The sequence below is a fragment of the Chlorocebus sabaeus genome, chromosome 17, assembly GCF_047675955.1.
Source record: "Chlorocebus sabaeus isolate Y175 chromosome 17, mChlSab1.0.hap1, whole genome shotgun sequence".
Classification (NCBI taxonomy): domain Eukaryota; kingdom Metazoa; phylum Chordata; class Mammalia; order Primates; family Cercopithecidae; genus Chlorocebus; species Chlorocebus sabaeus.
Genome location: NC_132920.1, coordinates 40,001,337 through 40,024,484, shown reverse-complemented (window position 1 = coordinate 40,024,484; position 23,148 = coordinate 40,001,337). Strand labels below are relative to the sequence as shown.

Genomic DNA, 23,148 nt, shown 5'->3' with positions numbered 1-23,148 from the left:
AGACCCTCCCTGACAAACCACCTCTCCACCAGCTGCTAGCGGGCCCTGCAACTCTCAGCTCCATCCACTCGATGTTTTCTATTTCGTTTCACAAAATACAAATTTTAGACCAGTAGGAAAGCTGCTTTGTTTGGGTCTTTATAACTTCACATGGTTAAATGTTAAATTTAACCATGGTTATACATGTTAAATTCTCCATGACTGAAGGCCAAACATTCTGTCTTCTGCCTTGGGGAGGGGAATCAGCACCAAAAACAATTGCGTCGGCAAACACATCCTTTCCTGCACTTGCTGGCTCATCATTTACCTGTGCCATGCGCATTGAATGGGGACCTACTAGATGCCAATCACCATACTGAGTTCTGAAAGTACGGAGTATGGACTCAAGAGTCATGGTCTCTGCCTTCCATGTAACAGTTCAGTGCCAGAGAAAGGGTGGTCAATGCTCTGCGGTAGAGCTGCCCATAGCAGACCTTGGAGGGTGATCCATCCAACACAGAAAGCTGTAGGGGGTGGGGGTGAGTGGTCTAAGAACACTAGATTATTAAAGAGTATTACAGCTAAGACAGGTGGGGAGGGTGTTATAGACAGAGGAAGTGCCATGTGGGAAGGTGGAAGGGTGTGAAAGTGTGTGGGGAAATTACAGTTTGGTTTGGAAGGCAGTGAGAGATGCCCTTGTATTTTAATAAATCTTTTTTTTTTTTTTTTTGAGATGGAGTTTCGCTCTTGTTGCCCAGGCTGGAGTGCAATGGCATGATCTCAGCTCACCACAATCACTTCCTGCTGGGTTCAAGTGATTCTCCTGCCTCCGCCTCCTAAGTAGCTGGGATTACAGGCATGTGCCACTATGCCTGGCTAGTTCTGTATTTTTTTTTTTTTTTAATAGTAGAGATGGGGTTTCTCTATGTTGGTCAGGCTGGCCTCGAACTCCTGACCTCAGATGATCCACCCACCTCAGCCTCCCAAGGTGCTGGGATTACAGGTGTGAGCCACCATGCCTGGCCTTTTTTTTTTTTTTTTTTTTAGTTGTAGAAGAGACCAACTTAAGGGAACTCCATAATAAATCAATTTGGAAAATGGAAAATCATGAGATATGATTAACTACTCCTGAAATTTCTTTCCTTCCTTCTTTCCATGATTTAAGCTTTTTAAAGACCTGCTTTTCTCACAATGAGATGCATAAACACAGAATGTTATATTCTGCAGGTGCTTAATAAAGCGTGCATTGAGTATACTAGACAATGGCTTATAGTGTTTGCAGCCCATGCCTCTTGTCACAAGTCCTCAGCCTCTAGCACTATCCTCCCCAGCAGTCCCGGGTTCTAGCAATGGGCAGCCACTTGCCATAACTGACTGGGTGGGCTGTGGGTGAGTCTTGCCTCTCTAGGCCTTCTTGGCCTCATCTGTAAAATAAAGAATGAGACTGCATCAACGCTGGGTTGTTTCCCAGGTTCCTGCAACTCTGAAATGGTATATATTTGAATCCTCCAATGTTATAAGGTCAGTCTGGCTCAGTGTGGAGCCCTGGGGATGGGATAAATGTCTTCAGCAGGAAGAGTAAGAGAAGAGCTATGAGTGGGCACAGGAGCACGGAGAAGACATGGCTCAGACTCTGCCCAGACCTTCCTGTCTCCTCCCAGGAGGGAGGGAGCCTGAGCCTCAGGCATGGGAATAGCCAGGCTCTGGTCCCCAAACACCAAAGCAATGTAGGAGGGCAGAAGAACAAGTTTTAGACTTGGGACTCGAGTCTGAAAACTGGGAGGGTGGAGGGGAGAGGAGGAAAGTAGGCCATGAAAAAATTCAGGAGTAAAAGAAACAGAAAGACTAAAATAGAAAGGGGGAAAGAGAGAGACATAGACACAGAGGCAAGCTGAAGAAACACAGAGACGGAGACAGCAGAGAGAAGAATGAACAGCCACTGGGGAAGCAGAAGGGAGGACATCAAGTCCAATTAAGCTGGACTGGAGCCCAGCGTACCCCTTTCTAGGGAGGGCCATAGCAGGAGGCTAACAGCATCTTTGAATGAGCGAGAGTAGAGGGAGGATATGCTGAGGAGGACAAGGACTGATGTGTGAGCCCTAGCCTGGGACAGGGTGGAGGCTAAAGATCCAAAAGAGGGCATCCCTGTCCCCCAGACTGATTTCTTACAGCAAAGCTGACCCAGGCATGGTCCAGGCTGCCCACCCTCCATGCCTGGAAGCAGGCACGAGAGAGTCCAGACTCTGCTTCTTTGTCTGTCTCCCAGCCAGCCCCAGTCCTGGAATGCAGCAGGTCCTGCTTACAGGGTGTTTGAAAAAGAGAATCCTATTTCTGTGGGTGTAAGCTCCAGAAGAGCAGAATTTCCTTTTTTCTATTTTATTCACTATTGTTCCTCCAACACCTAGAACAGTGCTCGCACGTAATAAACATCAGGTGAATGGATGGGCAGGCAAGGCAGCAAGAGCCACCCCATGCCATGGACCCTGAGATGTGGCCAGAAGGGTCAGAGAGGGCACCTTCTTCTTGCTGCAGTAGATCTGCCATTTCTTCTCAGGGGGCAGTGCAAACATAGCCTCCCGGTTTTTGTCAGTGAGATCCAATTCATCCTGCAAAGACAAGAAAAAATATGTCTGACACTAGGGATGGTTAAGATTAGAAGAGTGAGCCCTGCAGGAAATTAGAATTCCCCCAGATCAGGTCCTCAGCCTACTATCTTCCTCCCGAAGAGCATCAAAGATATGATAGGGCATTTCTTTTTCTGTGAGAAATACGGCCCCATCCCCTTGCCTCAACCAGCCCTGTGTGTCTTCCATTGCACTCCCTTTACTTCCTGTCCACCCCCAACCTTGTCTCTGCAAATCCACCCTCCTGCTTCAGGTCACCCTGTTCCCTGCGCATCTCCTGCATTGCTTTGCTAGCTCCTGATCCTCTCGCCCCACGGTTTCTTGTCTTCCATCCCTTGTGATTCTTAAGCTTGTGGACACCATAATACAAAGCCTAACAAAGAAGGGAGTTGTCTGCAGATCTAGTTCTGCCTCTCTCCAATTCTCGCCCCATTCTTCAGGTCTACTTGCCCTGCAAATCTCTCCCCTAGACATTCTCTGGCTCCCCCAAACTCAGCATGGGCCCTAGCACGGGCTGGAGAGAGCTGGTGAGGACAAGGGGCTAATCAGAGTAGGATGGGCGAGCCATGCCCAGGGAGGCACTGATCTGCTTCCGAGGGAGGGAGTGCCTGCTGGAGGCAGCCCCTCCCACTGCGGGACCACCAAGAGAAGGCGCCGGGCTCCATCAGGCTAGTCCAAACTTTCCAAGGAGCAAACTGGAACTTTATGAGGTCATATTTGGGGTAATTCCTAGGTATTTTGGGGTGAATTTAAAGGTTTTGCTGTGCTAGGCAGCCCCTGAAAATCTTTTGAAGCTGCTTCTCCTATCATGCATGAGCAATGCCTAATGCTAATCAAGGGCTAATCAAAGGACTAGTTATTGAGCCATGGAGAACATTGTGTGCTTTTTTAAAAATCAAAAGCGAAAATTGCATTAAGCATAAATTAAGCATAACAAAGCATAATAGTACTAACCTTTATATTTTCAAATACAATAAACAGTGAAAACAATATCTAAGGAAGTATAATAGTCTTAAATTTTGATATCTGTAATCTTTTCCCTATACTTTTATTCAAGGGAGAATATTAAGACTTTCTTCTCTCACCTAGATCAGAACTGCCTAATAGAAAGATAACAGGGGCCACATATATTTTCAAATTTTTCTAGTCACGTTAAAAACTTTAAAAGAAATAGGTGAAGTCAATAGTACATTTTATTGAAACCAGTAAATCTAAAATATAATCATTTAAACATATAATCATGTAGAAAATTAATAATGAGATATTTTACATTCCTTTTTTCACACTAAGTCTTCAAAATCTGGTGTGCATTTTACAGTTACAGTTCATCTCAATTCAGATGAGCCAGTAGCCCCATCTGGCCAAGGACTGCCATTCAGATAGCACAGACAAGGGATATTTGAAATAATACCCATTAGTTCACCTGCCTCTGGAACTCAAGACTCCTGCAGATTTAATCCCATACAAAAGTTCTTCCCTAGAACTGCTCTCTAGGTATCCCAGGAAGTTCTTTGTCAAAATTCCCAGAATGCTGTTTGAGGTTTCTTTTCCACGATCAAAATCAGAAATAAAAGAAAAAGGAGAGTTATATGCACCTTACATTTCCCAACACAAACTCTGCACCTCTTCAACCTCTGTGCCTTTGCTTACACAGTGAGTCCTGCCTGGACAGGCCTCCGTACCCACTCACACTAAGGACCTGGTCTAATTCCTAGGGCACAGTGTCAGCCTCCTCCCGCAAGCCTTCAGTAGACCTTCCCAGGTAAGAAGAATCTCTCCCTTCCTGAACTACAGAGCAGTTCCACATGAGCTTGTATTCAGGTTATTGATGTACTTGTCTTTTCCAGCCAGTGGTCGCTATCTCTAAATCAATGGTAGTTTTGCTCAGCCCAGGCAGCATATGACTGCTGACTGCTTGCTTCTTATTAAACCTCACTTCCCTGGTTTCTTTAGCAACTACCCTCCTGAGCAGTCTCTCCTGTTTCACCCTATGTTCTGCGTGGGCTTCCTGGATGACTTCTCCTCTTCTATCCTACCTTTAAATGAAGTCCCTCAGGGCACCGTCCTCCCTCACCTGTTCCCCAGGACTCAGCTATTATCTCAGACTCTCTCAAACTCGTACCCCTAGACCAACAGTTTCCTGAACTCCAGACCCTGGGGCCCAACTGTCTCCAGTACGTCTCCACTCTGATGTACTTACAAAGAGTTACTATGTCCCAGGCACTGTTCTAAGTGTGTAATGTTTATTCATTTATTTATAACTTATAACAACTCGTTTTACAGATAAGGAAACTGATGTACAGAAAGAATGTGTGAATTGAATTCATCATCCCAGCCCCCTAAACTTGAATCTCCTCCAGCATATCCTATCCTGTCCAGGGTCCCAACATCCATCCAACACTTCATATCAGAAACCGGGATGTTCTTTGATTCCTACTCACTCTTTGATCCTACCAAGTCCTATTATCTTTCCTCCTAAATAGCTCTTGAATCTGTCCACTTCTCTCCATCCTCACTGCTAATACTTTAGTCTAAGGCACCCTTCTCTCTAACCTGTAGGATTAGGAGGCAAAAGCCTCCAAATGGTCAACCCAGAACCCTTCTTTAGCAGAGCACCTTGCATGGTCTTTTAGAAAGGTGATCAGATCACCTCAAATCCCTGCTTAAAATCTTCCATGACTTTCCACTGCCCTTAGGGTTTAATCCAAAAACTTTAGTTCTTCTGGTCTTCATTGTGTACCCCAAAAGGACCCAGCTTCTGACTTGACACTCACATATACCATTTCTTCTGCAGTCATTGTCCTGAACCTCATTCACTTATCATCTCGGTGAAAATGTCACTGCTTACAGGGGCCATTGTGACTTCTCCCAGTCTAGAATACAGCTTCCTGCTAGGCACTCCCATGCCCCCACCCCCCGAATGCTCCCTGTCCTAGCACTCATCACACTTGTCTCTGCTCCTCAAGATCAGTCTTCCCTACTAGGCTTTCACATTCTCGGAGGCAGGGGAGGTCTCTGGTGGCTCATCACTACATCCCTAGGACCCCCATACAGCCCAGCACCCAGCAGTCTCTCCAAGAAATATTGTTCTCTTGTTTGAGAGATACCTGATGCTATTCTTCTTGCAGGCAAGACTTGTCTGACTCACCCTTGTTTTTGCTAAAGTGCCATGCAAGGGTCCCTGTCTTGATGCCCAGTAAATATCTGTTGAATAAAAGAGCCAAAGAAAGGAACACTGCCCATCATGTCCTTCTTTCAAAACTCACTCTACTCAAGAAAACATCCCTGACTAACACGGATCAGGCTCCAGATATTATTCTACACTAGCAAACACTTTGTCCCCCACCACTTGCCCCATCCAGAGAAAAGCTAAAAATTGGGAAACAGTGAGTTTTCCTAAACCTGATGTAACAAGGAAGCTGGACAACTTTTTCATATAAACTGCTTAATCTCATCTTACAGGGACCCTGTCATTGAAAGAGCTGGATTGGTTTAACCAGGTGTATTTATTAGCAAATACAAGTATAAAACTACATTCCAACCACCTGGCATTGTTTGTTTACTGGCTTACTAATGGCCCACCACAGAATGAGTGACCAAGAGCTAATGGTAGATGAACTTGTACTTATGGCTCTTTACCAGGCCTGGGACCTCCCGTGATGTGCAGACTTTGTCTCACCACCAGACCTCCAAAGAGAGAAGAAATCATGCTTCTTTCCTAGTCTATTTGTGGCCATGGTATAAAGCTGCACACACAGGGGCTTCTCACAAGGGCAATCTGAAGGCTGGCCTGGGCAGGCACTGCAGAGTCAGCACAGGCTGGTCCTGGTGTGAATGGCAGAGCTTTCACCTGCCCCTTGTTAGGCACAGCATATAATCATCCCAGGCCTGAACTGGAACCCCACGCATGACATAGACATTTCCACCTCCATGTTCCTAGCCAATCATTCCCTGTTCCGAGGTGCCCAGTGTCTGCCCACAGAATCCCACTATGTCTCTTCTTTGTGTCTTGGACATTAAAAGATCCCAGGGAAACTCCAAGGAGCAGAAGAGAGAAAGGCGCCAAATGTTCTGATGTTCTTTGAGATGTCTCACCATCTTAGTTTGCAAAGCCCAGAGCTGCCCCTTCCTATGATAACCTAACTACTGCACCCTGTGGTCTACAATCCAATGCAGAGAGGAGGTAGGACCATTCTTCTGGGGACACACTTTATGCTGTCCATCCAGCGAGAGATTCTGGTTCCCCAACATAGCTGAAGTGTCCTGGGGGCCTACCTCCTCCCAAGAGGAGTTTTGAGAGATGGAGACCCCAGGACAGATGCCCTGCCCTCTGTCCAGTTCTGCTTGTCCATCCACCCTCCTCTCCATTGTCACTGTCCCTCCCCACCCTCTCACTGACCACCAGCTCTGCAAAGCGGATGTTGAGCTCCTCTGTGTTTGGGATGGGGCTGGAGAACTCCATGAACTGCAGAGGGTGGTTGTCCCGGAGGTTGATTTCGGGGATGTCACTGCCCCCGAAGCAGCACAGGAAGCCCAGGCCATGGCGGCTCCTCTTGCGGGGGGCCATGGTCACTGCAGGCCAGGGGGTGTCAGCAGGCAGATGCCCTAGGTCCTCATCGTGATCTGGACAGGAGGAGATAACACAGGGTAGTCAGGCATCAGTCAGATAGGCTGAGCAGAGGTCACTCTGCCTTCATAACCTCTGTCCCACAGGCCACCGGGAGCCCTCAACTCAATAGCAAAGCCCCTCCACCCTTCCTCCCACAGCATCCCTCTGTTCCCTCCAGCTCTTTCCACCTGGAGGTATTTACGTATCCTCCCCACCACGCCCTCTGAGTGTTACCTGCCAAGACACTTTCACATTCCCCTTCCTTGCCCTCAGAGAAGGACAAAGGCTGGGGTCACTGAATGTGACTTCCATGTGGCCAGAGCTGACTTTCCATGAATGTGTAGACGGGATCCTACTCCCTGTCTTAAGATCAGCTTCTAGCAAGGCTCATTTACTCACTTGATTCATTTCCAGGCCTGGGGATAACTGATTTAAAGGCATGGTCCAATGCGGAGGAAAGGGTTGAAGAAGGCTGGCAGAGGGAACAGTAAGCTAATGATGTGGCATAGCTTCTAGAGCCTGGGTCTCCAGAGGAGGAGAGGACAGAAGGCTACAGAGGCTTGTAGAGTTTTCTGCTCAGTCTTCTGTACCCTGGCATGTTTGGATGAATGTGAAATAGCAACAGGCAGTGGTTCACTGATCCTTCTAGAAGGAGGTGGCCAGTTGTCCTCAGAGAGTTACCCAGGGGAGTCAGAGTGAAGCCTGGGTACAGAAATAGGACTGATCATTGGAATAGTATTTGACATCTGCTCAGATTTTCGGAAGAAATCTGCTCAGATTTTCTTTTCATACCAACCAAGAAGAGAGGACACTGCTCTGTCCAGAGACCAGAACTGATGGACATTTAACAGCTGAGTAGTCACTGGAACAGAAAGGGTTAAGTCTTTGGCTCGCCCCTAGGAAAGCCTAGGTCAATGATGACCAGCTTGAGAAAGAACACTACCCCTGTCATTGATGCCACATGGCCTCTAGATCAATTCAATCCAACAACCAGGACACAGGCCTCCTGAGAGGCAGAACCATCCTCAACCACTGGTTCCTGACAACCTAGGGGGGTTCAGTAGAGAGGCCATAGCTTATGCACCAAACTGCTACCCAGCCGGATTCTCCCAAGCCCATACTTACAGATCTTAATTTTTTTGGACATAAATATGGAATTCTGTTTTTATCCCTGTTGAATATCATTGGTTTGCAGTCAAGATACTTTAGAATTTTGATTCTTAGCTATTTCTCCTGGACTCAGATTATTAACAGATTAGAATGCCTCTGTAGTCATCACGCACATCATTGCTAAAAATGTTGATCACATCAAAGACACAGACCCTAATGACACAACAAGCTGATCTAGGAATGCCAGGGAACTTTCATTAATACGCTCAGGGGACAGTCTTTCAACCAGCTCTAAATCTATGTAACTATGCTCTCATCTAGCCCTCTTTTCTATAAAGTCAACATGAGATATTTCTCCTAAAGCCCTGTAGAACTCAAGATATGCTAAATCTATGACACTCCTTCGAACCAAGCTCTAGAATCTTATCAAAAGAGAGAACAAGATAAATGTGGCATAATTTGTTCCTAGGGAACTCAGGGTAACTTCTAGAGAACACTGCTTTATTTCCTAAGTCCTAGCTAATAATTTAGTATAATCTCATCTGGCCTCTCACACATCATGCCCTATTTTAACTGTCATTCTAGAATTTTTTTACCAGCTCTATTTTATCTTTCTTTATAAAGTTTGTGACAGGCTTTTAATAGGCCCAGAAAAGCCTCAAATAATACATTATGGAAGATTGCCCTTGTATTATTGGTTATCTTTTTGCTACTGGCTCTCATAAATATAGTGAGGGCTCCTAGAGGGCAGGGACTATGTCTCCTGCTTCTTTGACGGCCATCCCCATTTCTGTAGCCAATAAAAGCCTTATGCTTCGTGGGGAGTCAATAAATATTTCTTGACCAATTGGGAAATGACCTGTTCTCATGGAAAAGGAGGAAAGAGGGGTCCTTATTAATCAGTCAAAAAATATTGATGGAAATCTCAACTACTAGCAATTGATAAGCACTCAAGAACGTTTGTAAGGAAAAAGAGAACCGTCCTAGAGGCTGAGGGAGGAGAAGCAGCCGGCAGGCCAGCACAGCAATCCAGGGACATGGTGGCAAAGACCTGGAGTAGACTAGCATTAGAGGAAAACAGAGAGGAAGGGGGACTGTGGGGTTCCCCTGGGACTTGATAGCCAATGGCAAAGAGTGGGTAAGACAAAGCTCTGTTCTCTGACCATTAGGGTTAGTAAAACACCAACTCTGCAGGCAGGTAGGGGTGGAATCCCTGGGGGTGCCCTGCCCATTGTCAAGTGTGGGATAATCACATGGAATGCAGACCAGATCCCCTTGATTCCATCAGCCTCCAAAACGCAGCTGCAGCTGGCAAGCAAGACTGCTTTGTTCGGGGCACAAGGCATGGGAAGGGAGCTCCGAGAGGCAGTGGGGAGGCTGGGCTGACAGCACCACGGGGTTCTAGGAAGGGACAAGGAGAACGTGTGACCCCTCTTCCTGCCTTTACTTCCCCAGCTTCTTGTTCCCTAGTCTCCCTCTTACCTTTCTTGGCTGTACCAGAGGAATCAGGCATGGGGGCAGGGGTGGCATATAGCTGGTATACCTTGGCACAGTCTTACATCAGCTGTTTACAGCCACGATTGCTCTGACTGGCCAAAGCCTGTGCCATACCTGTTGTTAAATATTAGAGCATCTCCCCTGACCTCAGGAGAGGAGAAGTAGACACAGACCCTGCGAACAGGAAGGACCATCCCCTGAGAGAAGGACCTCGTGCACTCAGGGGGCTGCTGCATATGTGTCTTTTTGAGGGGCTGTGTGACAGCTCCCAAGTATGTTTATGTTCCTGAAGACAATGCCCTCCCAACCAAACCCTAGGTCTTTCCTTGCCCTTTTTTTTTTTTTTTTTTTTTTTTTTTTTGAGGTTGAGTCTCGCTCTGCCACCCAGGCTGGAGTGCGGTGGCGCAATCTCAGCTTACTGCAAGCTCCACCTCCCAGGTTCACGCCATCCTCCTGCCTCAGCCTCCCAAGTAGCTGGGACTACAGGCACCCGCCACCACACGTGGCTAATTTTTTGTATTTTTAGTAGAGATGGGGTTTCACCGTGTTAACCAGGATGGTCTTGATCTCCTGACCTCGTGATCTGCCCGTCTTGGCCTCCCAAAGTGCTAGGATTACAGGTGTGAGCCACCGCGCCCGGCCCTCTTGCCTCCCTTTCTTAAATCCCCATCTGAACATCCAAGACTAAAATCACAGGCTCTCTGCCGAAAGAGGCCTCAGAAATCATGTCTCTTCATGGTAGAGATCCAAACACGAGGTCCAAAGAGGAACTGTCTTATCTGAGGTCACAGGCCTAGGAATAGAGCTGGGATTAAAACCCAGGACTCCAGCAGCCAGGCTGTGGTCCGGTCACTGCCCCCGCAGACCTTGTCTTCTCCGTCAATGGGCCTTTTTGCTTACCTTGCCTTCAGCTCCCCCATAGCCATAGCCTCCCTCCGCTACAGCAGATCAGTCTCTACAGCTTAGTTTAGAAATCCCTCTAGAGAGCAGGAGAGGTTTACAGAAGCTCCAAAGGCCACCTCCTTCTCCTCATCAGTAGGAGCTGCTTCCATCGTCCGAACCCTAATTCCTGACCCGCTCCTGCTCTGACACCTCTTTCACTCCAGCTTCCTAGTGGCAGGGCGGGGTGGGGAGCAGAGGCAGAGGCTTTAAAGTCAGGAGACCGGGATTTCCCCACCTTTGTTTTCTCAGCTGGTGCTGGTGAGTACTCTTCAACTCTCGAAGCCCCAGTTTCCTCATCTGTGACACCCTGATCACAGGGTCTTCCTCACTGGGTTTCAGTGAGGTGTGCAGAAAGCGAGAGAAGTGAAATGCCTGGAGCACACTGGGCGACAGTAGAGGAAGCGCCACCCTGCAGCGGGCCTCCATTCCCATCATCGCCAGCAAGGTGAGACTCGCCCTGCCCACAGCCTGCAACCCTCAGCGCTTCTCCAGGCAATGATGGGGTGACCGACGCCTGGCATTCTGGGAATTTGCCTGGCCAGATTTATGAAGTCACCCGGCTCTGCCTTCCTCTAGGCCAGAGGAGCTGGGCTTTTCCCTGGGCTCTGAGCTATCTCTAGGTAGAAAGATAAGCAAATCTTCATCACTGGCCCTGGACAGGGAGAGGAGAAGGTGAAGTGGCCACAGAAATTCATTTCTGCAAAATCTCTTTAGAAGAGGAACAAAGAGGTTTCCACCTTGAAGGAGAACTGAGAAGCAATTTGGAGAAAAGGGGATGCAAAGAGAGAAGGAAACCCATTGGACTTGAACTCAGGCCAGAGAGATTTCAGCTGCCCCCACCTCCACCCACTTTTCTCTCCGTGAAAACTTCCCCAGAGCCAGCAGCTCCCTGCCCTCCACATCCTGTCTCCTTGCTCCCTCCCCTCTTCCTGTGGGGACAAGTTCTCCTCAGGACTGTTAGTCCCCAAGCACAGACCAACTGGCCTAAGACACCAAACCATAGGTCACAGCCAGTTAAGCAATGCCTCCTGTGGCTCCAGCCTAACTGCACCCATCGCCGTCACAGTCCCTCTAGTTATAGAAAAAGCACATTGCCTGTCCCATTTCTGTCACTCACCAGCAGGGGTTCAGCAGGCCATGGTGGTAGTCTCTCTGGGCCTCAGTTTCCTTTCTATGCAATGGCAGGGTTTAACTGAAGACCTCCAAGGACTTTACCAGCTCTGACCTTTCACACTGCCTGCGCAATCCTATTCCCGAAGCCTTCCCAAGGGGCTCTCCTCTGCCTGTACTGAGCACTTCCCCCACATTGCTCTCCCAGCCAGGAAGGACTTCCTACCACTTGAGCTCATTCCTTCCATTTGGTTGGTAAAGATGCAATCCTAGCCCTTACCCTCAAACCCTAACCCCTAGCCACTGCAACACACCAGCTTTTACATTTCAGGACTTCAAAAGCCCCATATCATCAGTGTTTATCCCTCAGTCTTAATAGAAGCAGAATAATACTAACACTTGAGACTTTCCTATGTGCCAGAAACTGACTGTCGACATTTTATTCCCCCAACAACTCTCTGAGATAGTTGGCTTCATTTTAAAGAACTTATGGAGAAAAAACCCAAAAATGCAAAAACGAAAACAAAAGCCACAAAAACTGTGGTTCAGAGTGGCTAAGTAGCTTGCCTAAGGTCACACAGCTAGTTAGGGACATAGCTAGGATTCAAACCCAGGACTGTCTGACTCTAAAGCGGTTAGCCACTAAGCCATAAGGCACATGTCCAGAAAGTATCCTAAGCTGAGATCTGCTCAGAGTTTTCTCAAATGTTATACAGATTGATATTCAATAATTCATGATTCTGCATTTCCTGTGAGCTGGGCCCGGTGTTTTCACAGCTGGGCAATCTCATTTCAGCTTCACAATGACCTTGTGAGGTGGTTATTATCCCCTCTTACAGATAAAAATATTGAGGCTTCAGGAGCTGTTACATGGCTTGGTCTATGACACCTACCTGCTAAGAGACAGAGCTAGGACTCACAAGTAAGTATTCTCACTCTAAGCCTAGTGGTCTTGTCACAGAACCAAAGCTGACTCATGAACCTCTCCTCTAGCTCTTGGGGACAATGCTATTGCTTTGGGACATTCAAATTGCCTCCTATCAAACTGCCTCTTTTCCTACCTTCAGACACAGGGGTAACAGGACAAGGACATGGTATTGACTATCTCTCCCTGGCCACTTCCAAGGTACCTACTGGGAACCAGGTACTATACTGATAATTTTCTGCATTATCTCATTTATTCTCCCAACCCTACAATGATACCACGATCCCTTCTTACTGATGATGACATTAAGAGTCTCAAAGGTCAGGCAAGTTGCCCAAAGACCAAGTTTTAGAAGTGAAAGGGCTGGGTTTGAGGACAGTAGTGTCTCATTCAAACGAATGTGCTTTTGACCAGCTTCTAGCCATGTGTTGACCATTGACCTGTGGTGAGGACCCAGGAGTAAACAAGATGTGATTCCTTTCCTAAAGGTCTCCTTCTAGTGGGGGAGCAAGGGGAGTCCAGACAGTGACAACGAAGAGATAGCGACGTGTTTGGGCAGCCCTGAGAAGGGGGACCTGGTCCAGCCTGGGGGTTAGAGGGTAAAGGGGAAGTCAGAGCAGGCTTCCAGGAGGAGCGGACTTTGAGCCAGCCTTGAAAGAGAGGAGAGAAGCAAGGAAGGGTGCAAGAGGAGGGAAAAGGCACTCTAGGCAAGGAAAACGGCACAAGCAGAGGCACAGAAGGAAGAGCATGGCATGTGTGAGCCCAGAGTCCTGATCAGCGGCTTCATCCTTTGCTGGCTAAATTAATAGGCCAAGCAAATGGAAAGGGTATGCGAGTATCCTGGTTTGATGGCAGAGCTGCAAGCGTGCTGGGGAGCCTGCTCCTTTGCCCTTCTCTCCCCACCAGGTCCCCTGGGGCTGGGGCTGCGACTGGGGCTGGGAATGGGGCCCAGAGCTTCCCAGAGCTGCTGCATGGAACATAAGGAATGTAAACAATTTCCTGCTCCATAGGCGGACATTGCTCCCTATACGCTGACCCTCCACGTGCCATGTGCTGCTGGGAGTCACCCAGGAAAGGGCCCCAAGCCCGGCTTGGGGCCTGGTTCCCAAAGGAAGAATCTATGCTTTTCCATCCCATGTCCCAAATGACACTACCAGACCCTCTGCCCACCCATCCCCCCACTGCCAACCTACACCACACCTGCTTCCACTCCAAGCCTCTGCAGACCATCTCCTCAAGCTGGTGGACAGCAAGCAGGCCTGGGGGTTCCTCTTAGCTCTAATCCATCCACTTTCTCCCTGAAGCTGCTGAATTATCATCGCCCAACTCTACCCTACACATTCGGTTGAATTCTGTTCAGTTGACATCAGCTCTAACCAGGTGACTTCAAACAAGTTACTTGGCCTCTCTGAGCCTCAGTTTCTTCAGCCATAAAACAGGGGAAATATAATAGTACATAATTCATAGGGTTGTCAGGAGGATTAAATTAGTTAATATTTGTAAAGCATTTGGAATACAGCCTAGTAAAAGTAAAGACTATTAATAGCTATACAGATAAACTGCTGTTCTACTTGTAAAGATACCTGAATGATGGTATTATAGAGAGTTTTCTTTCTGTAATTTCATAGTTTTACATATTACTATAGGGCTTGGCAGATATTACAGGGGCCACGTTCAGCCCACAGACTGTTTTTGTAAACACAGTTTTATTGGAACAGTCATGCGCATTCATTTAAGTATTGTCTACAGCTACTACCATGCAACAGAGACCGTATGGCCCACAAAGCCAAAAACACTTACTATCTGGCCCCTTACAGAAAGACTGCCAATTCCTGGATACTGCATCGATTCCTATGCAACTGACAATATCCTATTATTTTTAGCCATAAAAACACCGATTTCATATGATTCCACATATCATACTGGCTCCTCACTTGTACTGTCTGACCCACCGAGAGTGCTGCCCTCTAAATCCAGTGATTCCAACCATAATAAAGATATATTTATTGAGCACCTACCATGTTCGAGGTTTATCTCAAACTTTCATCTTCCCTTTTTACAGACGAAGAAACTTGAGGCTCAGAAGGACGCTAGGTGTGAACCTAGGAACTCAAAGCAAGTCTCCAGACGCCACTGTTGCCCTGAACAATCTGACTGACTTGTACTGTGAGCCTCGGGCAGGGCTGGGGGAGAGACAAGGAGCACTTTCAAAAATAAGCACACGCTGTTTCCAGAATTGGGGGAGCTTTTCTTAGCAGTCGCCTAAATTACAGTTTCCCCCTAGGCTCTGGGAAAGGCAAAGAAAGCAAAAGTAAATTCTCTCAGCCTCTGAGTCCCCTCTGTGCAGGCCAAGGGGTGGGAGACACAGGAGGCATCGCTGAGACCGGAGAAGAGGAAGGAGAGAAAGGAACGTCTTTCCGGAAAAGTGAAACTGAAAATCCCTTCAAGTGACATTTCTCGAACTTGGGGGTGAGGGTGGGAGTTGAGGATTTTCCAACTGTTTTTCTCATTTTGAGAAATGATAAAGAGAATAAAGGTTTCTTTGACTCACTAGGGCACTAAACAAGCAGATGATAGTTCTCCAAGGTCATGGTCAAACGTTCATTCATTCATTCATTCATTCATTCATCCACCCACCCACCGAGTAAATGCCATGTATAAAGCAATGTTCTGGGTGTCTTATATGAGCCTGACATCAGATCCTAGGATGCAAGGGAGGCAAGGAGGTGCGGCTCTAGACCCTGGGACTGTAGGTGGGGAAGAGTGACTTCTGGCTGGGAGGATCTGGAACATTCACCAGAGGAACTGTCATGGAAGCTGGGCCTCAGAAGAAGGGAGGGTGTCAGCACATGCCAGGGGCTCGGGGGGTGTCCAGGAAAGCATTCTCAACAAGTGGCATGCCAGAATGAGAACCTGGCACCAACGACAGCCCAAATGAATGAGAAGCTCTACCAGGGTGGTTCCCACTGCACCTCTCAGGGCTCAAAGAGGTGCAGTGGGAACCAAAACTACAGCCAGAAAAAGGAGGGCGTTGAGCGCCAGGGGAAGAAGGAAGAAGACATTGGAGAGTGTGTGGCTTGTGGCTGATTAGTTCCTTGGCTTATGGTAGAGGAGAGCGTTTGCGAGGTCTGAAATTAGAAGAGACATTTCTGGTGGCACTGTATGGGGTGGGAAGACAGGAGGGAGAAGTGGAAGAGGGGAAGAGTTAGGAGGCAAGTCTGTGCATCTGGGTAGAAGAGAATGAGACCCTGAACTGCCAATAGAGAAGAAGAGGTGGATGCTGGCGGTGCCATGGAGGGGTGCGGGCACGCGAGTAAGAGGATGAGAGGCTGGACATACAGAGCAAGGACCTGGGCTGACGATGAACCTGGGGAGCATAGCTTGCTCTCTGGGCAACAGCTACGAAGTGAAAGAGAAGGAATTTTAGCATCCATGTCTCTGCTACCCATTAGCACCGGAAGTCTGGGGCTCCTGGCCAAAGGGAAATCACCCTACACAGGAGAACCCAAGGCCTCGCCCCCTCTGCTTCCAGAAGCCAAGCCCCTCCTCTGGCTCACACAGACGGGGCTGCTGTTACTGAAAGGTGCAGGAAAGGAGCCTCCAGTTTTCCTCTGTGCTCCACTCCCAGCTCTCCCACCAGAGCAACCCATCACTGAGGCCTCAGCACCGTTCCACAGCCCAGGACTGGGAGAAGCCCCCACTGGCTGCTACTCCTGATCCTCTCTGCCAGGGTCCCAGCACAAAAAGCATTCTGTCACTCTTGAGGGAAGGACCTCGAGGTTCTGTCAGGCCAACTCCGCCCTAGAAACCCAGTGGAGCCTGTGCACATGGCCCCACCTGGCCCCCGGGGCTGCGCCTTCTGCAGTACAAGGTGACCTTCCTGCCTTTCTACAGAAAGGCCCCTGGCTCCTGCCTCAGGACCCAGAGGCACAGTCCATCTCCTCTGGGAGGGCAGATTGGGATGGGGCAGTGACTAGGGGGTAACTAGGGGGTAGGATGGGAGCTGAGCCAACCCCTGAAAGGTAAATGTCATTGAAAATATAGATCCAGGGTGACTCCTTTTCTACTCCTAAATTTTGTGTGTACAATTTCACCACTTTATTCATACTTTCAAACAAAAATTTGTCGAGTCCCTAAGTACTGTGCTCTTAGCTGTGAAAATGTATAATAAGCATGAGTTCAGTCTAGTTGGGAAGGGAGACAAATAAAATAAAGTGTGGACATGGTTATGATAAGGGAAGTACACAGGTTTGAGTCTGAGGAATGTCTGCAGAACTGCATCCCAGCGGGGATTCTGGTACACCCTAAACCCTCTGCTCATAAACACGGTTTAGAGGGGGCATCGTAGAGTGGAATGGGGGCTGGGAATACTCAGAGATGCTACCAAAGATCAAGAACAGAAGTCCAACCAAGGGTTATTGATGCCATAGGAGATTGCAAGCACCTCGGGCAAGAGAACATGAGTACTTTGGGCCTCATCTGTAAATGAGCCAGTCAAACTACGTATTATCTAGGAGTTTCTTCTACCCCTGTCACTAGGATCTGTGTCAGACAGTACATGAGGTGTTAAATGATGCTGTTTGAATTGAATCCTATCCTATGAGCTCCCTAAAGGAGCTCATTCATTCATCTGCTCATTCATTCATCCAACCATCATTGATTTTTAGCACCTACTCTATGCCCGGCACTGCTTTCGGGGCTGGGTACATGCAGGTAAACTCATCAGACACAGCTCCTGCCCTCACAGAGCTGTTGTCTCTCAAGCTCAGAGTCCCTTTTGTCTTTTGTCTTCAATCCCTAATGCCCCATCCTGTGAATGATTCTCACCACCTTTTTCTAAAATGCCTTGGATGCATTTGTTTCATTCCCAAACACCAGGCTCCAGATCAGCCCCACGTGATCTCATGCTGAGACCCCTGCCAACCTCTCTCATTTCCCCCTTTCCCAGTCACCCTGCAAACAGCTCTCTGAATGATGTGCTTCTAGACTTATTCTGCATTCCTGGGTTCAGCTGAATTGACAGCAGCCTAGGGCCCTGGGTGGATAAGAACAGGGTGCTCACAGCCTGGGCCACGCTTCAGAAATTTATTAGAGGCAGATGAGATGGCAAAGAGGAGTAGGAATGGGAGTTTTCAGGACAAACCATTAGGAGGGATGTGGATTGAGTGGGGTCCAGGAGGGACCCTGAGTCCTTGTGCACTGGACAAGCAAGTATAGGAGATGCTCACTAAAATGGAGGAAAGAGGGAGGAGAAGACAGAAGACATGAATGCATGTCTTCGACTCTCTGGGTGAAGAGGTGGGAGTGGTATGTGTGTGTGTTTACCTGTGTGTGGTATGCATTTATGTGTATATGTGGTATGGTGTATGTTTATGTATGTGTAGGTAGTATATGTGTGGTATGTGTGCTTGGTGTATGTGCACATGTGGTATATGCATATGTGGTGTGGTACATATATTTGTGGTATGTGTGCGGTGTGTGTGGTGAGTGTTTGGTGAGTGTGGTGGTGGGGAATGTGTATGTGTGGTGTGTATATGTGCGGTATGTGTGGGGTGTGTGTAGGTAGGGTATGTATATATGTGGTATGTGCATGTAGTTGCCGTACATGCACGTATGGTGTGTGTATATGTCTGTGAGGTGTGGTATGTATATGTGACGTGTGGTGTGTGTGGTATGTGTGGTATGTGATGTGTGCATGCATGTAAGTGGTGTATGTGGTGTATGTGTATGTGTGGTGTGTTTAATGTGTATGTGTGCACGGTATGTGTATATGTGGTATAGTGTGTGTATGTGTGGTGTGTATGTGTAGTATGTGTGTGGCATGTGTGGTGGGGTACGTGTATGTGTCATGTGTATAGGCAGTATATGTGTATGTGTGGTGTGATATGGTACGTATGTGTGATGTGTGTAGGGTGTGTGTGGGCACACGGTATGTGTGTAGATAGGGTGTGTGTATGTGTGGTATGTGTGGCATATGTGTGGGTGGCATATGTGTATGTGTGATGTGTAAGAGGTATATGTTCATGTGTGGTGCGTGTGTGTAAATGGGTTTTATATGCATGTGGTATGTGTGTATGCGTGGTGTGATATGGTATGTCTATGTTATTTGTGGTATGTTTGTGTAGTGTGTGTGGTATGTATGTAGATGGGGTGTGTATGTGGCATGTGTGTGAGTGGCATATATGTATGTATGGTGTGTAGGTGGTATATGTTCATATGTGGTATGTGTATAGTGGGGCTGTGTCTGTGGTGTGTGTATATATGGTGTGATGTGGTATGTATATTTGTGGTACGTTTGTGTAGTGTATGTGGTGTGTATGTAGATGGGGTGTGTGTGTGGTGTGTGTATTGGATGTGTGGTGTGTGTCTCTGGTGTGTATGTTGTGTGTGTTCAGGTGTCGTATGTGTGATGTGTGTATATATGTATGATGTGTGTGTGGTGTATGTGTAGTATGTGTGTAGCATGTATGTAAGTGGGGCATGTATATGTTTGGTGTGTCGGTGGTATATGTACGTGTGTGGTGTATGTGTATGTGTGGTGTGATATGGTATGTATGTGTGATATGTGTGTGGTGTGTGTGGTGTGCACAGGCAGAGTATATGTGTGTGTGTAGGTGGTGTGTGTGTGGTATATATGTGTGTATGTATGTTTGGTATGTGTCTGTATCTGTGCTGTGGTGTATGCGTTGGGTAGTATGTGTATGTGTGGTACATATGTGTGGTGTGTGTGTAGGTTGTGTGTATGGTGTGTGTGACGTGTATTGTGGTGTATATATGTGGTATGTGTATGGCATTTGTGGGGGTGGGATATGGGGATATGGCTATGTGTGGGGGGTGTGTGTGGTATGTGTATATGTAGTGTTTATGTGTGGAATATATGTAGATGGGGTTTGTGTACATGTGGTGTTTGTGGTGTACATGTGGTGTATATGTGTGGTATGTGTGGTATGTGTATGTAGGGGGTGTGTACAGGTTGTGTGGTGTGTATATGTGTATGTGTGGTCTATGTGGTATGTGTATGCTATGTGTGTGCTGCATGTGTAGATGGGGTTTGTGTGTGTGGTATATGTGTGGTGTGGTATATGTGTAGTATGTGCAGTGTGTGTGATATGTGTATGTGTGACAGGGTATGTTTAGGTGGTGTGTGTGCATGTGTGATGAGTGTATATGTGCATGTAGGGTGTGTATGTGATATGTGTGTGGTGTGCCTGTCTGGTGTATACACATGGTATATGTGTGATGTGTGCATAGATGGGGTTTGTGCACGTGTAGTGTGTGTGTGATGTGCATGGGATATGTATGTGTGGTGTATACACATGGTATCTGTGATGTGTGTATAGATGGGGTTTGTGTATGTGTGATACGTGTGTAATGTGGTATGTGTATGTGTGGATGTGTGTGTAGATGGTTTATGTGCATGTGTGGTATATATGTGTGTGGGGGGTGTGTATGTGTGGTGTATATGTGTGGTGTGTGTAGTGTGTGTGATGGGGTTTGGGTACATGTGGTATGTGTGTGGTATATGTATGTGTGGTAAGGGTGTAGGTGATGTATATGTGCATGTGTGGTGTATGTATATGTGTGTGGGGGGTGTGTATGTGTGGTGTATATGTGTGTGTAGTGTGTGTGATGGGGTTTGGGTACATGTGGTATGTGTGTGGTATATGTATGTGTGGTAAGGGTGTAGGTGATGTATATGTGCATGTGTGGTATATGTGTGTGTGTGGTGTATGTGTGGTGTATATGTGTGTGTGTAGTGTGTGTGATGGGGTTTGGGTACATGTGGTATGTGTGTGGTATATGTATGTGTGGTAAGGGTGTAGGTGATGTATATGTGCATGTGTGGTATATGTGTGTGTGTGGTGTATGTGTGGTGTATATGTGTGTGTGTAGTGTGTGTGATGGGGTTTGGGTACATGTGGTATGTGTGTGGTATATGTATGTGTGGTAAGGGTGTAGGTGATGTATATGTGCATGTGTGGTATATGTATATGTGTGTGGGGGGTGTGTATGTGTGGTGTATATGTGTGGTGTGTGTAGTGTGTGTGATGGGGTTTGGGTACATGTGGTATGTGTGTGGTATATGTATGTGTGGTAAGGGTGTAGGTGATGTATATGTGCATGTGTGGTGTATGTATATGTGTGTGGGGGGTGTGTATGTGTGGTGTATATGTGTGGTGTGTGTAGTGTGATGGGGTTTGTGTACATGTGGTGTGTGCATGGTGTATATGTGTGGTGTGTGGGGTGTATGTATGTGTGGTGGGGGGCGTAGGTGATGTATATGTGCATGTATGCTGTGCATATATGTGTGCTCATCTCCAAAAGGCAAAGACACATGCTTGTACCGACTTCCAAGTCTAAGTAGAAAGAAGACCCAGGCAACTCCCCAAGGTGTATGAGCAGAAGAAACAGTAAGATCACTGGAAATCAGCCCCTGTGCCAATTGCTGATCAGCCCGCTCTTTGTTTATAAAGGAGTTGCCCAAGCATAATATTTAGGAAATGTTACTGTTCAGAAGGCAATGTCTTTTCTTCTTTTTCCCATGAACCACACTATGGCCTGGGAGCACAGACCCATTCAAAGGATGCTTACATACGCCATAGACCATGCATCTCGTTTAATCTTACAACAACCCTGAGAGGTCAGAATTTTTGACTGATGAGGACCCTGAGGTTCAAAACCAGGAGACGATGCCCAAACTAGGGCTCTTCCTGTAACACACTATCACATTCCAACCCAGTTTCGATTTAGCTCTGGGTGGCGTGTATGTATGTGTGTGTGTGTGTCCAGCAGATGTAACTGGGTTCCCCTTGGGTATATACTACAATGGGGCATACCTCCCCGCAACCCCCTGCCTCTGCTATTTGAAATCAGGGTGGTAGGTTTTACATCCCCATTGAGCTTGAAATAGAAAAAGCAAGTTGCTGACAATAACGTATCCCAAACTATTTCATGCTCCACACTTTAAAACATAAATATTTCACACATTTCTAGAAAAGAGAATACTAGTATTTATTAAAAGCTAGGCTAGGCTCAAAATTTTATACCTATTATTTAAGGATGCCAGCATCCTGCAAAAGCAGTAATATGATCTCCATTTTTACATATAGGAAAAGTAAGGCTCAGAGAAGATCAGTAACTTGCCCAAGTTAGTAAAGTTGATAAAACACGTGACGTCAGTCTGACTGATTCCAACATTCAGATACAGCCTTCCCACGGCAAGCAGAACACAACTCGTAAACGGCAGCATCACTGTACACCGCAGGCATCCCCACAGCCACAGCACCTCCTGTGGTGCACTTCCCATCTCTTCCCCATCTCCCCATCCCAGCTCACAGGAAAGAACTCAGTGCTTGCATAACGAAACCCTGTCCTTAGTCACACACAGCAATTGGGCCCCATCGTCTCACCACACACTTAGTCACAGAAAGGTCTAGGCTGTCCCACCTTCAGGATTGGCCTCTTGGGTATGCGAGCTGGGCACACTCAGAAGGGCCCTGCGCTTGGTTTAAAGCTCTGCTGTTGCTGTCTTGAAACTTTTCATAATTTTTGAACAAGGAATCCCGCATTTTCATTTTGTGCTGGGCCCGCAAATCATGCAGCTGGCCCTGCCCATCTTCTCCAGCAGCCAGCGCAGGCAGCCTTTCCCAGGAAGAGCGGCCTGGCTGGCCACTCCCTGTGTGTTTCCAAAAATGTTACCCACAGTCCCTGAATGGTCAGGACGGAACACAGACAAGTTACTTCACTCTGGGGTGGCTTCCTGTTCAAGTGGCCTCGATCTACATCTCAGTAACTGCTGGACTACTCCCCACCCTGATCTTTCTTCCCCATCATACCCCACTCCTCCACTCCATACTCCCTGGTTTCCAGTCACAGTATCCCACTCATTCCTCCTCAAATGCACCATTGCTCAAGGGACTGAAATTCCTAGAGGTCAGGGACATTTTTATCTCCAACTCCCCCCACAGTGCTCTTTCCATACACACAGCAGGAACTTGATAAGAGTTAAAGGATTAAATGAATTGCTACAATGTTATCTGTCAATTCAAAAAAGTTTTTAAAAATTGGTATGATAAAAAAATAAATTGCTTTATTTCCTGAATTCTTGACCCTATCAATTATAAGACATATCAATGTGATGACATGACATTAAGCATACACAAAGCTTGTACATCCTTCTGAAATTAAATAATAAAAGCAGGAGACTATTTTAGCTTTGAAACATAGTAAAGAACGGACTCGCTCGTTCTGCATGTGGATTCTCAACATTACCCCTCACCCTAATCTCATGCCCACCTCCCCTGCTTCCTCCCCCTCTTCTCTCATTCATCTCCACTGCAGATCCCACCTTC

At 47.2% G+C, this 23,148-nt stretch overlaps 1 protein-coding gene across 2 annotated transcripts in view; it reads right to left on the bottom strand.

Annotated features, from left to right (window-relative positions):
• DAAM2 (dishevelled associated activator of morphogenesis 2) overlaps nt 1-23,148 on the bottom strand; it is a 115,044-nt gene that overhangs the window by 41,053 nt on the left and 50,843 nt on the right. For both annotated transcript variants that reach the window (XM_038006043.2, XM_073005944.1), the window contains exons 2-3: nt 7,003-7,226; nt 2,496-2,585 (exon numbers count right to left, since the gene is read on the bottom strand). In XM_038006043.2, coding sequence (XP_037861971.1) covers nt 2,496-2,585; nt 7,003-7,170 — 258 coding nt within the window. In that variant the 5' untranslated portion in view covers nt 7,171-7,226. The remainder of the gene's footprint in view (nt 1-2,495; nt 2,586-7,002; nt 7,227-23,148) is intronic.